This window comes from Lotus japonicus, chromosome 6, assembly GCF_012489685.1.
Source record: "Lotus japonicus ecotype B-129 chromosome 6, LjGifu_v1.2".
Classification (NCBI taxonomy): domain Eukaryota; kingdom Viridiplantae; phylum Streptophyta; class Magnoliopsida; order Fabales; family Fabaceae; genus Lotus; species Lotus japonicus.
This window is the reverse complement of record NC_080046.1, coordinates 63204236-63219739: the sequence shown is the minus strand read 5'-3', so window position 1 is coordinate 63219739 and position 15504 is coordinate 63204236. Positions and strand designations below refer to the sequence as shown.

Genomic DNA, 15504 nt, shown 5'->3' with positions numbered 1-15504 from the left:
ATTCACTAGAGTTCAAAAAAAAGTGTTTAGTCACTTTCAAAAAAAAAGTGTTTATTCAATATTAAAAATAATTTAGAATAGGAAAAATGCAAGGTTTTCATATTTGAAATACACCTTCAAAAAAAATTGAAATACAAAAATAAGTACTATTAGAATTCAACAACAAAAAATTACTATAAATAATTTTGTCTTATCAATAATCTCACTTAGTAAATAGATAATTTTGACTTATCGAATATTTAAACTTAAATAATTTTAACTTATATAAGTTCATTATAAAATGAGAAAATATAGATAATATTAAAACTGTTCATGATAAAAATATGAGTGACAAGTGAGCGTCTCCCTTTTTAATAGTGAGGTCTCAAATTCATAATGCGGTGTTTTATATTTTATCAGATAACTCAAATTCAATTTCAAAAAAATCTCAATTATGATTGATTTTTTTTAAGTCAGGTGTTCTCCTTTGAATGCAATTATGTTCGAACCAGGAACATCTACATCATGGTGGGGCTAACCCTCCCAGCGGGGGTCTTTTCCATCCACGAGACTCGAACCTGAACCCTTGCTTAAGGAGAATCAAGCATATACCACTTGAACCAAACACCCGTCGATAATTATGATTGATTTAATTCACTTTAAGGTAATATTTTTCTTCTCTCTAATAGCAGTAGTAAAAAAATCACTTTCACCAATTAGATTTTTAAATTAATTAAAATTGTTATTTTTTTTATAAATAAACATAAATTAATTCACCTATAAATATTTAAGTGGATGAAAAAAACTTCAAAATTTTAGCTAAAAGTTTCCAATTCATAACATGTTTGCTCTCGTATTCACAAATCAAAAAAAAATACAAATAAAAACACAATATAAGCCATCAAAGAAATTCTAGTAGATCATGGTTAGAGTAGGGACCTCAGGACCTCACTATTAAAAAGAGTCCATGTGACTAACACAAGTCTTAATCATTACTGTCATATTTGTAATTGACAACAACAACAAAAAAGTTATTTGTGAGTTTTTTTTTTTAACCGCGAAAAGATAAATTGCACCCTCCAAAATATTGATCCCTAGACCACCCACTCTCAACTCACATGTCACCTAACTCTTACCACTTTAACTATCATTCGGATTCGGAGACTATTTGTAAGAGCTCTTAAAATAAAAAGCTACTTATTTTTATTGAAGAAATAAAACACAACTAACTTTTAAGAAAAAAACTATCAAGAGCTATGAAAAAAACTCATCTCTTAGCTTGGTCCCTTCAGAAGCACGTAATCCAACACTGTGGTGCAGGTGCAGCAGCTCTGTCATTCACGGGGGTGACTCACAGCAGCGGGAGGATGGAAGGTTTGGTTTCTATTGCGACATGTAGCATGAATCTTGCTGCAAAGCGGCACGAGACATGCTATGAAAGCTGAAGCTATGATTCTGATGAACATATGTCAACACTAGCATTCAAACCACAACTCAGTAAGATTTCAGCTGTTGAGCAGTGAGGATGTAAGAGAATTCTAGATAGTTTGACTTAGAATTTCATATTTTCATTAACTAAGAATTTTGTATATGCCAAGTAACTCACCTAGTAATTTTTTTTCTTTTTCTGAGAGGCACTCACCTAGTTATGTACCACAGATAAAATGTAATTATAAGGTGTTTAGACCCCCTCCATTCCCCTGATAAGGGGCAGACATTGTTTGGGAAATGGGGCAAGAGAAAGAATGAAAGACAATGCTAAATAATAATATGTATGAAGACCATATATCGCTCCCTCTATGCATTACACACTGCTCATTCCTTATGCTTGTTGCAGACAAATCATTGAAAGGAATGCATCTAACCTTTCAATATATGAACAGCTTGAATTCCACCAATGCGCTATTTATAACAATGTCAGCTGGTTCTGAATTTGTGGTAGTAAGAACATTGTAGGAAACATCATCACCTTATGGTTACCAAGAACATCAACTGATAGGAAAGTTTAACATGTACCATGTATACTTAAGAAAGAATAACTCATAGGAGAGCCTTCTTGTTTAAAATACAGAGATGGCAGATGCAGGTTAGCTTTATCTCTTTCCATCATTTCGCCATGGACTTCCCAGTTTTGCAGAGTTGAATAATGCGAAAGCTATCTAGCCAGAGACCCTCCTGGTTTTATTTTATTCCATTCGATCAGTTTTCTTCTGATCAGACTAGTGCACAAGTTCTGTGTTAGTGCTTAAGCTGCATTCTGTTATGTTCAATTAACACTTAGAGCTGCAGATGAGTTCAGCTAACAAAATTTTAAATGTAATACTTAAGTTAGAAATCAAATGAGAACAGAATATACAGAACACAAACTCTCCAAAGAAAAAAAGGATTGTTAAATTATTCGAGAGAGTATGACATCCAATATGAAAGCTACCAAGGCAGTAACTGGTATGGGACATGAACATGACCGTCACACTATCATTGAACTGCATAGGACTCATTGAAGTTTGAACACAATCAATCACAAATGAAATGAAATTTAATAACTAGGTGAGCTTCTCCTTTTGCTGATCTTGCTGTGTTTGGTCCTTCCTATGATCTAGGTCCCTATGCTATGCCATTAGAAAATGTGATTTACAATTTACCATGTCAAGTCCGTACAGTTTGTATGAAAAAACATTACAACATGTAATTAGTAGCCTAATAGCCAATAGACACAATAGTCTCAATGCTTCAAAGTTCAAACAATGCACTCCCTAGATTTTTTTCTTCTTCATTTGTTCAAACAAAGATTTATAAGCACAATAGACAGGAGAAAGTAAAAGAGTGTAATCTGTAACAGAACCAAAAAATGATAGAATAATCTAATCCACATATATGATTATTTGAATAAATTTTACATTCCCAAAACAAAAGTGTTACCACATTGAATGCAACATGATGGAATACCAACAACAGAAAAGGATGAACCATATTGACAATAGAACCATACCAGGGAGGCAGGGACTTTAAGCTAACAGTAGCATCTAGCATTGTAAATGTGTCTCATTTTGTTGTATTCCACGCTCAACAAACCTTAACATAAGGTTATCAGCCTCCACCATCTTACCATCTAACATCAGTCTCTTGGTCACTCTCTCACACAACTTTAAATCGGGAACTAAATTACGTCTAAACATTTGACAAGCCACTTTATATGCTGAGAGTGCAGTCCCTTTAGTCAAATAGCTTTCCATCAGAACATGACATGTATTAGCATCAAGTTTTGATGCTGTTCTCAAAACCTTCCCTAGTAGTTTCTCAGCCTCGTCAAGGTTCCCAAAAAAACAAAGCTTCTCAATAACCTGATTGTACACAGTTCTGAATGGTTGCCTAGCGAGCATTTTTTCCAATAATTTCAGCATATCATCGACTCTGCCCCATCGACAATAATGGTGGATGACTGTCCTGTATGTAACAGGAGTAGGAAGCAGACCTTTGTTTAGCATCTTTGCAATTAACTCAGCAGCCTCGTCCAGTCTACCTTTCTTCCCCAATGCATCGAACAATGCGGTATATGTGACAGCATCAGGATGTTTGTTACTTAAATACATGTCATCTAGCACGGATAGAGCAGCTTCCAAATCTCCAATCTTACAAAAGCCATGAATTACAGTAGTGAAGTTTACAACATTAATGGCACAGCCCTTGTGTAGAAATTCTTCTAAATATTTTTTAGCTTCTACTACTTTCTGATTTTGACAGAGAGACTGTATTAGCAGGTTAATTTCAACAGGAGTTGGGAAAAAACCTTTTTCAATCATTTCCCTGACCAATTCACAAGCCTCCGACAATTTTCCCTCCCGACGGAACCCATGCATCACAGCACTATAAGTGATGGCATTTGGTGTCCACCAATGCTCCTCACTCACATTTATCATCTCCCTTGCCTCTGATGATTTTCCATTGAGACAGAGGCCATTTAACAAAGCTGTATATGATACAGTATTTGGCTTGCATCCATGTTTGTACATCTGCTGCAGCATCTTCTTTGCTTCAGCAATCTTTCCCATTCGACAAAATCCATCAATAATAGCAGTGTATGTCACTACATCAGGATTACAGCCTCTTGTGTACATATCGGTTACTAAACACTTTGCCTCGTCCATCCTCCCCATTTTACAGAACGAGTGAACTATTGCACTATACTCAACCTTATCAAAGTGGAAACCCTTGTCTTCTGCTTCCCTCAGAAAAGCAAGAGCATCATCTGCATGTCCATGCTTCGAAAGCATGTGGATAAGTGTTTTATATGTAACCTGATCTGGTATTAATTTACTATTCTGAACCATTTTCTCCATTAAGCATTTCACTTCCTCAATTTTTTTCTCCTTACAGAGGAAAGCCATCACAGTATAATAACTAACCTTATCTGGAGGGCATCCTTTGGATGCCATTTCTGCAATAAGCTCCAATGCATCTTCAATCCGATCTAAATCACAGTAACCCTTGATCAAGCAGTTATACGTGACAACATTGGGTTTGATTTCAGCCAGCTGCATTCTTTCCAAGAATCTAAGTGCCTTGTCTAATTTATTCCCCTTCACCAAAACATAGATAGTAGTGTTACATATAGACAAATTAGGTTCAACACCGGCTTTCTGCATCAAGGTCAAAACTCGCAGGGCATTCCGCAACATGCCTGCCCGACTATAAGATTCCATCACATAGCCAAAAGCCTCGGGCGAACATTCAATTCCTCGGCGGGTCATGAGCCGAAGGATCCGCCTCGCGCCTTGACACAATTTAGTCTTGCTAAGGACATCTAGCATTGTATAGTACACAACAGTATGGTGCCTGTAGCGCCACTGCCGATCAGCCCAGTAGAAAAAACTCAAAGCAACGCGCTCATCAGCTTGAGAGCGTAAAACAGCACAAACAAGCGGGGGTTTTAGGCTTCTTAGTAAATGCCTTAGGTTTCCTTCAAATTTCGGGTTCCAAGCAGACTTGAGTGTGATTAACCTACAAACCTCTCTCACCAAAGGGTGTCTAAATTCACTCTCATCAATTTCAACCCTTCCAATATTTTCTCGTTCTTCGCGATTTCCACGGTCGGAACTCTTCAGCTCAATACTCTCAATCTCATCATCTTCTTGTACATCATCATTGACACTTGCAGCAAAACCTAACTCCCCAGGAAACCTAGAACCCAGTTTCCCAAAACCATGATTGAAATTCTTAATGTTGCAGTCACCCTCATCACCAAGAAGATTAGCAGTTGAATATGAAACGGGAATCGAAGTTGTTGCAGAATGAAGAGTCAGAGCAAAAGAGGACAAATGGGTAGCTAAAACCTTTCTCAGCGGATGCTGATTCAACCTCAGAAGTGCCATGGACAATGTTTTTCACTATACAGAAACAAAATCTACATTGTCTTGGTTTCTGCAACAATACCCACATTTCAATGTCATCAACAATGGTTTAGAATCGATTCAGAGTAACAAAGTTTTCGATATTAACCTGTAAGCTTGAGGTGGGTAACCAAGCAAAGCAATCATCATCAACTTCAAGCTTTTCTCTGTTTACTGGGTCAGGGTTCCATTGCTGCATATCAAATTTGGTTCTCTTATGCTTTGTTTGGATACATACAGGGTGAAAATGAAAATGAAAATGAGTGGAAGGAATATAAGAGGAAAGAATATAAAGAGAAAATGAAGTGATTTTTAAGTTGTTTGGATCGAAAGGATAAGAAAAGAAAATGAAAGGAAAAGTGAGTATGATGTTTTCATAAATACTATTTTACTTTTACCCTTAGTAATATACTAGTATTGATCCTGCATCAATGAAATAAGAGTATTTTGTCTGTATATAACTATATATCATACTAGGATATAACCCGTTTGCCCGTGCGATGCACGGGTAATTTTTTACCAAATCAATTGTTAATTATGATAATTGAGTATTTGATTTATATGGAATAACACAATGATATATTTTCTAAGACGTCTAATTTTAATTAGTGAAAAACTTATATGTTGCTATTATCTTCCTTTTATGATTCAATGTTACATTTTACTTATAGACATTAATTGGATAACTATACAATATTAAGTTTGGTTTGCCCTTTACGGTTAGTATGAAGTTTGTGGGTGTGATCTCCGGCACAATCTTACATGTAAAAGATAAAATGGTGGTTAACTGAATTAGTAGCCACAAACTAATTGTTGTAAATATTTTGAAAACTTCCTTGAAGACAATTTCTTGGTAACATGTTGTTGGCTAGTGTCTTTATTATAAATCAATATCTTTAGACCATCGAAAAAAATGGCTTTGGTAGATAGACACCAACATGAGATAATGATTGCCCCTGACTTTTGTTTATAGTCAACGCAAAAGATGCAATCAAAGGAAATTGTCTCCTTTGAAACTTAACTGGCATGCTTTCATCAGATGACATCAAATTCATCCTAGAAATGTATACCATCTTGCCATTATGTGTGCTAGAAAGAACATTAGCACCAATTACATTTACCAATGTAGTCAACAATAAGTCTTGTACCATTACATAAATCAGTAGAAATGTCCAAATTTCACATGAGCATAACAGGTGCACCTTTCTTAAAAACCAACTTGTGATCAGGGTTACCAGAACATCTAATACCGTTCATAAATTATGTGGTTAACCAATCAGCTTTAATTTCAACATCCTCATTGACCTTCTATACTGAATCAAAGTTAAGATAGGTTTTTTCATCTCCGAAAAATAATAAAAAAACATATTATTTAATTGAATCAATAATATCCAAAGTTTTTTCATATTGCTTTGTGAGGATAGTCTAGAAAACAAATTCTTTTTTTAAACTTAAATTTTTGAATAAATATTAATTTATGATTTTCAAGAAAAATGAAGAATAAATTTTTTTTATCGTTAACATCAAAGTGGAAAATTACTGCCTCCTATAAATTCTAACACTGAACCCTTCACCATTCATATAACCCCAACCGTAGTGTCGAATAACTGTTAACACTACATCTAACCCTCGCGAAAAAAAAATATATTTTAAGTCATAAGTGCAATGAAATATAAAAGCTTGTGAGGATAGTCTAGAAAACAACTTCTTTTTTTCAAAAGAAACGTTCAACTTAAAATTTTGAATAAATATTAATTTATGATTTTGAAGAAAAACGAAGAATAACATTTTTTATGGTTAACATCAAAGTGGAAAAATTAGTGCCTCCTATAGATTCAAACACTGAACCCTTCACCATTCATGTAACCCCAACCCTAGTGTCGAATAACTGTTAACACTACAACTAACCTTGAAAAAAAAAATATTTTAAGTAATAAGTGCAATGAAATATAAGAACTTATGAGAATAGTCTGGAAAACAATTTGCACGGTCTAAAGCTTATTAAGATAGTCAAATAATTAGTTTTAACAATGTCAGTAAATCCATAAATTTATTTATCAAATTGATTAATATGACACATTCACAAAATCAAATTCGTTGAAAGTGATTAATATGGAAGAATAAAGAATAGTATCATTTTAGTTAGGTACCATTTATATGGCAAAAGATGGCTTTTACAAAATTGACACCATAAACTTTTATTTTATCTCAATTAACCATTAAACTTTTGTAGCTATTTTAATAGACAGATTTTGTACTTCCTCAAGAAAAAAAATGCATAAAATCACATTAGCCTTGGCATATATACACATATATATATATATATATGGGGAAAACTAACTTACTCTCACTTGATTTTATGAAGGAGTAAGTTAGCATCCAACACATTTTCTTTTGGACTAAAAAACCATCACTCTCTTTCCTTCATGGCAATTAAATTATGGGTACTCATGTAATTTCCAATTTTTTATTTATTCTTAAATCCTAACTTGAGTAACTTCTCTCTCTTCTCTCTCCTCTCTCTCCCCCCCCACTTTCCTTCCCACTCGGTCGATTAACATTCTTTTTCTTGGTTCTTTTCTTTTTCATAACAAAATTTCTTCTAGTTCACCGCACAACTGTAATTTTTCTGGATTCCTTTTCCATCTAATCATCTTTTAATTGTGTCCTTTCTCACCTAATTGTTCTCTGCAATTTTCCATGGCTTTTTTTCCAAATAATTCTCGTTCATACTCCTCGCAAAAACACCAAATTGGAACAATCATTAAATAGTAAATTAAAGAGTCAAAGGTGATACTGATTTAAAAAGAATGAACAATTTATAGAAGCATGGTGGAAGACTGAAAATGGAGGAAGAAGCTGGGCCGAGAATAATAATGGTGGAAGACTGAAAACGTCCAAGAGCAGAATAGAGAGAAGCAGAAGTGTTGGTTGGGAATTGGAATTGGGATTCAGGAGAGAGATTGTGTTTTTTTTTTTTCAGATTTAAAAATATAAAAATGCAAATTACTTTTATACCCAAAAAGCTTTGTTGATGTGAAAATAAATGAGTTAGTTGTTTAGTCCAAAAGAAAAGGTGTTGGATGTTAATTTATTCTTTCATAAAATTAAGTGGGAGTAAGTTAGCATTCCCATATATATATATATATATATATATATATATATATTTTCACAATTCATTGTGATTAAAATTATTAAACTCTTTTTATTTATGAATATAAGGATCTACAATAACAATAGTAAAAAAATTGAGGATTGATTAGAACCAAATAAAAGTTCAATATAGTGCCTATTTGTAGAAGGCATAAAGTTCAGGGTGCTGGATGCATTTTTCTCTATTACAAAAATATACAAAATTATGTTAAAGTATAAAAACAAAAGAATTTTATCTTAAAATATGTTTCATCGTCGGAAATCTAGTATGAATATGAATCATGTTAAATTTTGAACCATATGTGACATATGTTTTCCTATTATTGTTTAAATATTGATAAATTTCAATTATATTTTCTATATCAATCCGATTTAAAGATTTAGCTATGTCAAAGAACTTAATTTACAAATAAAATCTAATTTAATAGATTTAAATGTAAAACATCTAAATATTAAAATATGGAAATTCAATCGGTAGATAACCTTGGCTAAAATTTGAAATGTATTTTTATAAAATATAATCAATATATAATTTTTTTTATATCAGAAAGATAAATTGCATCTCCAGGGATTGATGCCTGGACCTCCTTCACCAACTCATATGTCTCCTAACTATTACTAATTGAGCTATCGTTCGGGGACAATATATAATTTTAAATAAAATAAACATAAAAAAATATTTTTTTTTGGTACAAAACATTAAAAATAATTAAAAATTGATAGATAATAAATTGCGTACATTTTTTTTTATCTAAGAGTTTGATTGAGGTGTCTTTCTCTTGTATCAAAAAAATTGATTGATTGAATTGATGGCATATGAATAAATTAAATGAAATGTAATTAATAGATAATAAAGAAAGCAGAGCAATGATTAATTGTAAATTTGTACGAATGATCCTTGGCAAGTCACTTGATAAATAAACATCATAGTAAGAAACACAAAGTAAGTTATGTTGAAGAAAAATAGGTGTATAGAATTAGAAACACACAAAAATGAGTTAGCTATCTTACAAAAATTTAGTAAATTGTGTTATACTTTTTTTGAAACGGGTCCAAGTAAGATAGATCGTTTCTTGTGCTGAAATCTGAATACATCTCTATAATATTAGGCTTCAGGTTCTTCTTTCATGAGTTATAATACACCTCTGTAATATTAGTACAGCACACTCGCTTTCATTAGTTTTACCACTCCAACTGATAAGTGGTCAAAGAAGTAAAATTATTAACATGATAGGGGGATAAAGAGGTGCAAAGGGAAGAGATTTCAAAGAATTGATAAAATAATCTCATTGATGACCAGATATGTACAAATGTACAATTCTCATTTATATTTGAGTAAAAAGAAAAGGCAATAAAGAAATCTACAGAAAATCCCGTGAGGAAATTTTAAACCTCTAAGCCATGCAAGACACCATCATACTTGACCAGCCCATCATCTTTGTTACCAAAATAGACTTCCATGATCTTTTTAAAAGCATGCAGAATTAGCAAACTGTCCGAACCCACTTGGTGACTTCTTCCCAACAACAACCTTCTTGGCATCCAGTATTTTACTTTGTTGCCCATATGTATTCTCAATCTTAAACAAATAATGAAAACCGTAAAACATACTTTTGGCCAACCCCATTTAAATTGGAAACCATAAATAGATAATGAAAGTCGAAATAGATACTCCATAGCATAAAGGAGCAAGGCAAATGCATCTTCTGCAATGGTGCATGCTAGAGAAAAAAAAAAAAAAACCATTAAGAATGAAACTTTAAACATTGAAGATGAGCAGAAAAGGTTAATATAGATTTTGACTGATTCATCGGTTTAAAAATCTCTTATTGTGCAGATTTCACCATCTAGAATCCCATGTGAATATAAAGAATCAGCACCTGATGAAACATAGGGCTCATCTACAGAAAAAATAAACACATCGTTAATAAGAAGAGGAATAGTCTAATACATGGTTCCGATTTTAACACATGGAAAATAAAGAGTTTGGGCAGTGGAATGGAAACAGAAACGAAAGCCATAAGTAGAGTAAGTGAATATGTCCAAAATAGGGTCATAGCAGTAAATTAATTACAGGTTGATATGAACTTACCTTTATGTGACCAACCCACTTAGCAGAGAAAGTCTTTCACAGGTCTAAAAGAGACAAATGGAGTGGACCAATGTTGGAAGCAACAAAAAAAATGGACTTGAGCAAATGGGAGAAACTGAAAGCTTTCAGAAACAAATTAAAAACTGGAGAAGGCCATGAGAACACTTTGGCTTCTCTAGTGCAAAATAACATACTCATTAACCCCACTTAGATGACTTCGCTTCTCAACCCAATTAACATGTACTTTCAGTTCCTTGTTCCATAATAGGAAATTAATCCAAATCAAAATATTACCACGACTAAAGTGAGGATTGCCTTACTCTTGTTACACCATAATTGATGGAACATAAAAGAAACAACCCATTACCGGTTATCAAAATGATAAGTGTATATTAAGTCATTCTTTAAAGAATCGCTTAGATAGCAATTATAATGAGAAGATTATACTAACAGTTAATGGTAGCAGATATCAGAACCACTGGAAAATATCTTATACTAACAAACAGAAAACACATTATGGAAACTCCACATAATTTTGAGGGTATGCTTCCACACTCCTTAAGGCCCAATTCCTCACCCAATGTTCGCCTACCTTCTGCCCTCCATTCTCTTCACAATTGTCCCCACTCAACCTAACCGAATTTTCCTTCTCACCTAATTCCCACAACCATGTAAGCAGTCTATTATGCACCACGATTTTTTGTACCATTCCTTACACAAACCTCAGTACCACAGGGTCTATCATAGTCATTGAAATTCCCAAGTATAACTCCACCAAAATTGACTAAAGAACCACTTATCTTTAAAAACAAAGTAAATACTGAATAACACATCAGTTATCTTTAAAAATAAAAGTGAACAATTCTAATTTACACAAACAGTGAAAAACGAAGCACCATTTCCACTAAATATGTTAAGAAATTATCCCAGATAGCAATAAATCCCATTTATGCAACAATTTTATTTTGTTTGACAATATATAATAGGAGTAAGACAAAAGCAGAAAATGTAGCTTTTTAACCATGGGTTAATAAAGGATTATGGACCCTAGTTAAAAAATGCATCTGTTTCTATGGGTATTTGATTTGGTAGTCTTAACTTGTTAAAATGCAAGTGTCTAAACTGTTCTTGAATATCCTCAAGTTAATGGTATATCGTTTTTTCACTCTTTGAGCAATAGGTTAGTGTTTGAATTAGTGTATAATTATTTTATCAAAATTGTAGACATTTGGTATCTACTTCTAATTTACTTAGAACTGATAACAATGAGACCAATGACACAGATAGAGGCAAAACATTCTGTTAAATACACAACAGCATAGATAAAATCACAATTCCAAACTCTGTCTTGCCAAATTTATATTAAATAATGCACAAGAAGTGCAAGTAAAGTACAGCTACAGAATCAAAGGAAAGAAAAGAAAGCCAGGGGGAGAGTAACTAATCAGAAATAGAACAACAAAAACAGGGGAAACACGGTGGTACAATTAAAACTTGAAAAAACGCATACAGGTTGGCCAAACACACACAACCCAGCCAGAATTGCTTCAAACCCCATCTACTCCTACCATGCCAAGCCAGTAATCCATTGCAGCAGAAAAAAATGCACAAAGAAAAGCCAGTAACAACTAAAATTGAGCTTAATGTCTACTGAGAAAGCAAGAAAGCAAAAAACGCATATGTAAGTGTCAATTCATAAGCTAATCTAAGCAGCTTATGAAAATAAGTTCGAAACAATTTATTGGTAGATCATAATTTTCATAAGTTCACTCAAACACTTGCATTAGTGTTTATGTCATAAGATAAGTTTAAATAAGCTCTTCAAAACGTGGAATAACATGTAGATTGATGAGAAAATCACCTGTTAATGGTGATAGTAGAACTTTAACACTTGATGGTACATTAGCAGTGAAGAATGGGCCTGCAACAGTGTTTGAACAAATGCCTCTGCAATTTCAATACAGGCTCAGTTACCATTCCAAAATATCAAAAGATGCTTGTACTGCATAATCATGTCTATAGAAAGCAAGAATTCATGAAATTACCAATGTTTTCTTTTAGTAGGCATGCTAAAATCAATCCTTATGAACCGAAACTAAAAAAAGGCAATTAATTTATTAGTGTAAAAAAATAAGATCATAGTAATTTTCATAATCTGAAGCACTCAATGAAAACCAGAACAGTGTAAAAATCTGATGTATAGAGAAAAGAAACATAGGTATATTAAATTATCCTAAAGGAATAAGAATTTTTTTAACTAAAAAGCAATGCACCAAACACATACAATGTTTCTTTTTAGAAGAAAAGATCATGAATTCATAAAAAGAGAATCTTGGGAACAATCTTTCCCAAGTGAGATTAAAGTCTAGCACAAGAGAAAACAAAAACAGAAAGGAAAACAGCAAAGACTCAAAAATACAAACTGGAGCCAACAGTACAGATACATTTGTGATTGTTTCAAAAAAGTGAAGTTGTAATCTCAGTAACATCTGACACAACTTGATCATAATCTGACTTTAGTTTCTCTTGTTCCCCTTGTTCCATTTCACTATTTTCAGGCTTGGTCAGCAGCAAAACACAGGAAGTAGGCCTTTTTGTTGCTCCTGCGCCGGAAAGGTCCTCTTTAGATTGAAACAATTTTCCATTTCATGAACTGAAGTCACAACAGCATACCTACAGTATAAAAAGGGTAACCAAAATAGATTTGTCATGAATAATAAGTCAAGATTCAGTATTCATAAGTAACAAAAATCCATTGTAAAAAAAAGGTAACAAAAATCCAACACTTCTAAGGAAAATGCCATTTTAGATTGATTTTACACAAGATTAAGCCACAAAATTCTTCCTTTATTTGCTATACCAGTACTAATATACCTTCCAATTGGATCCCATTCAAAATCTGTTGCCATAAAATGTTCAGCAATAGCCATGGTTTCAAGCTCATCAACATTGTAAAATTCCAACATTCCATTTAAGCCTTTCAACCAGTTAAAAACAAATAAAAAGAGAAAATTACCTCAGCATCAATCAAGACAAGTTGCAAAACATCTGGTTTAGAAGGTTTAGTAGTAGGTGACATCTCCCACTTCCTAATAACCCTTCTCTGATCTTCCATGCTTCTCTACCATGGTTTCAAGCTCATCTAAAATAAAAGAGTTCAAACAGATCAGTGAAATGAGATGAAATAGAGGTGGGGGTTTCAAGCGGAAGGATTGGAATATGGGAATGGTGTGGATGGGAGTTCACAACATGGGGTATTTATAGCCTTGAAACTACACTGCCTCAATGAGTTGAAGGTAATCATCATATATGAATGTTTAAAAAAATCATGAGATTTCAATAACAAAAATCAACAACAGAGATAAAAAGTTGGAGTAGTACGAAATATATTCAACCCAATGAACAAAATTAATGAGGATTTGGATTGATATTGACCATTTGATAAAAGAATCAACCTAGCTGATGCATTCAACCCTAATAGTTGGGGAACTGATGTCGAATGAACAGTTGAGCATTTGAGATGTCAATACGTGAATAGTTCGCCCATACACGGTGGCAGCGAAATCGTCAGCCAAACATCAACCGGCGGCCGAAAGTAAAACCTCATCAGATCAGATCAGTGGGAAAAGACTCTATTGATGGATGGGTGAGAAGTGGGTGGAAAGAGGAACGATAACACGAAATCAAAGCTAGGGTTTCAAATTGATGTGCAGAAAAGGGAGGTTGTTGAAGAGAAATCACGAAATCAGAAGGTGATGAATGGTACGGTGGAGTAGGTAGAAAGGGAGAGGAACACGCGAAAGAAAGCTAGCGTTGATGAGAGATGGGGAGAAACAGTGAACATAGGAAAACGTCGACGTTTGCATTGTCCGGTGGGAAAAATAAAATAAAAGGCAAGGTCAGCAAAATTGGACACATGTCGCAACCCAATTGGTTGTCTTTTAGCTACAGTAAAAATGGGACTGACGAATAACAAGTAGTAGATTTCATCTCTTGTTTTTCTTTTTTACATGCGTATATCACATATTTAAGTTTTTTTCTAATTGTAGTTACATACTAATTCCCTCTTCTTTTTTCTCATCTGTTATCCCTTTGAATACCAAAACCATTTTAATCTTTTTAGATGTGCATATGGAAACATAAAGTACACGATTTTTTAGTTAATTTCTAAATCAATTTCTTAAAACTATTTGATATCAATTTTTTTATAAGTTATTTATATCATTTTAAACATAAGGGATTTTGGAGAGGAAAATATTTCATCCCAAATTCCATCACATAATTGAAAAACGACAACTTTAAGTAGAAAGTTGATTTGTCGCTAAATCAATTGTTTATCTCGCTAACTACTACATAACAATGATATACCACTAGGAAAAACAAATTAGTGACAGAATTAAGAATTAAGAAGGTATAGATCTGTCGCCTATAGAGACATAAGTTTTTATGGTAAAGTAGTCATTCTGCAAATTTGTGATGCATTTTGCGACGTAAGCTTATTTAGTCATTTTCAATTATTATTTTGGCATCAATGATGCTATATGGCACGACGCCATATTGCAAGACACACGCGAAATATGTGGTTTTATCCAGTGATTTTTTTTTCTCCAGAAATCATGGAAGGAAAAATGGTAAAAATGCATGATTGGATCTTAATTATAACTGGTAGTGCATGTAGTGCTAGAAAAGGGGTTGTGCAATCCCACATTACCGTTTTGACAGTAATTCAATCCCTCTCATTGAACAAACTGTTTTCATCAAAGATTTTGTGACGGATTCGATTCTCCGTTGCAAAAACCAAGGTTCTCTCTAGTCTCTTCTACTAAGTCAAAGCAAAGAAGACGAATGAATATTTTTTTACTCAAAATCAATAAAATTATATTCGTGAGTAGT

At 33.4% G+C, this 15504-nt stretch overlaps 1 protein-coding gene and 1 long non-coding RNA gene across 7 annotated transcripts; both read right to left on the bottom strand.

The window, feature by feature from the left end:
• Window positions 1-811: 811 nt before the first annotated feature.
• Window positions 812-5614, bottom strand: LOC130724288 (pentatricopeptide repeat-containing protein At1g09900). 4 transcript variants are annotated; one of them, XR_009014474.1, is made up of 4 exons: window positions 5476-5614; window positions 2969-5397; window positions 1845-2236; window positions 812-1454 (listed from the first exon to the last, which is right to left on the bottom strand). XR_009014474.1 is itself a non-coding variant. In XM_057575487.1 (3 exons), the coding sequence occupies exon 2, from the start codon at window positions 5346-5348 to the stop codon at window positions 3003-3005; it is 2346 nt and encodes a 781-aa protein (XP_057431470.1). In that variant the 5' UTR covers window positions 5349-5397; window positions 5476-5614; the 3' UTR covers window positions 812-2236; window positions 2969-3002. The 4 variants fall into 4 exon arrangements, 3 of the variants coding, with proteins under 3 accessions (XP_057431470.1, XP_057431471.1, XP_057431469.1); XM_057575487.1 differs by having other exon boundaries at window positions 812-2236; XM_057575488.1 differs by having other exon boundaries at window positions 812-2198.
• A 4167-nt stretch (window positions 5615-9781) lies between these two features.
• Window positions 9782-14498, bottom strand: LOC130722501 (uncharacterized). 3 transcript variants are annotated; one of them, XR_009013978.1, is made up of 4 exons: window positions 14047-14498; window positions 13628-13753; window positions 12657-13284; window positions 9782-12558 (listed from the first exon to the last, which is right to left on the bottom strand). It is a non-coding gene; the product is annotated as an uncharacterized LOC130722501 (long non-coding RNA). The 3 variants fall into 3 exon arrangements; XR_009013977.1 differs by having other exon boundaries at window positions 9782-13284; window positions 14067-14495; XR_009013976.1 differs by having other exon boundaries at window positions 9782-13284; window positions 14047-14493.
• Between the last annotated feature and the right edge of the window lie 1006 nt (window positions 14499-15504).

Excerpts from the sequence above, each read along its gene's own strand:
- LOC130724288 (XM_057575487.1), bottom strand. The coding sequence starts at position 5,348 with ATGGCACTTCTGAGGTTGAATCAGCATCCGCTGAGAAAGGTTTTAGCT.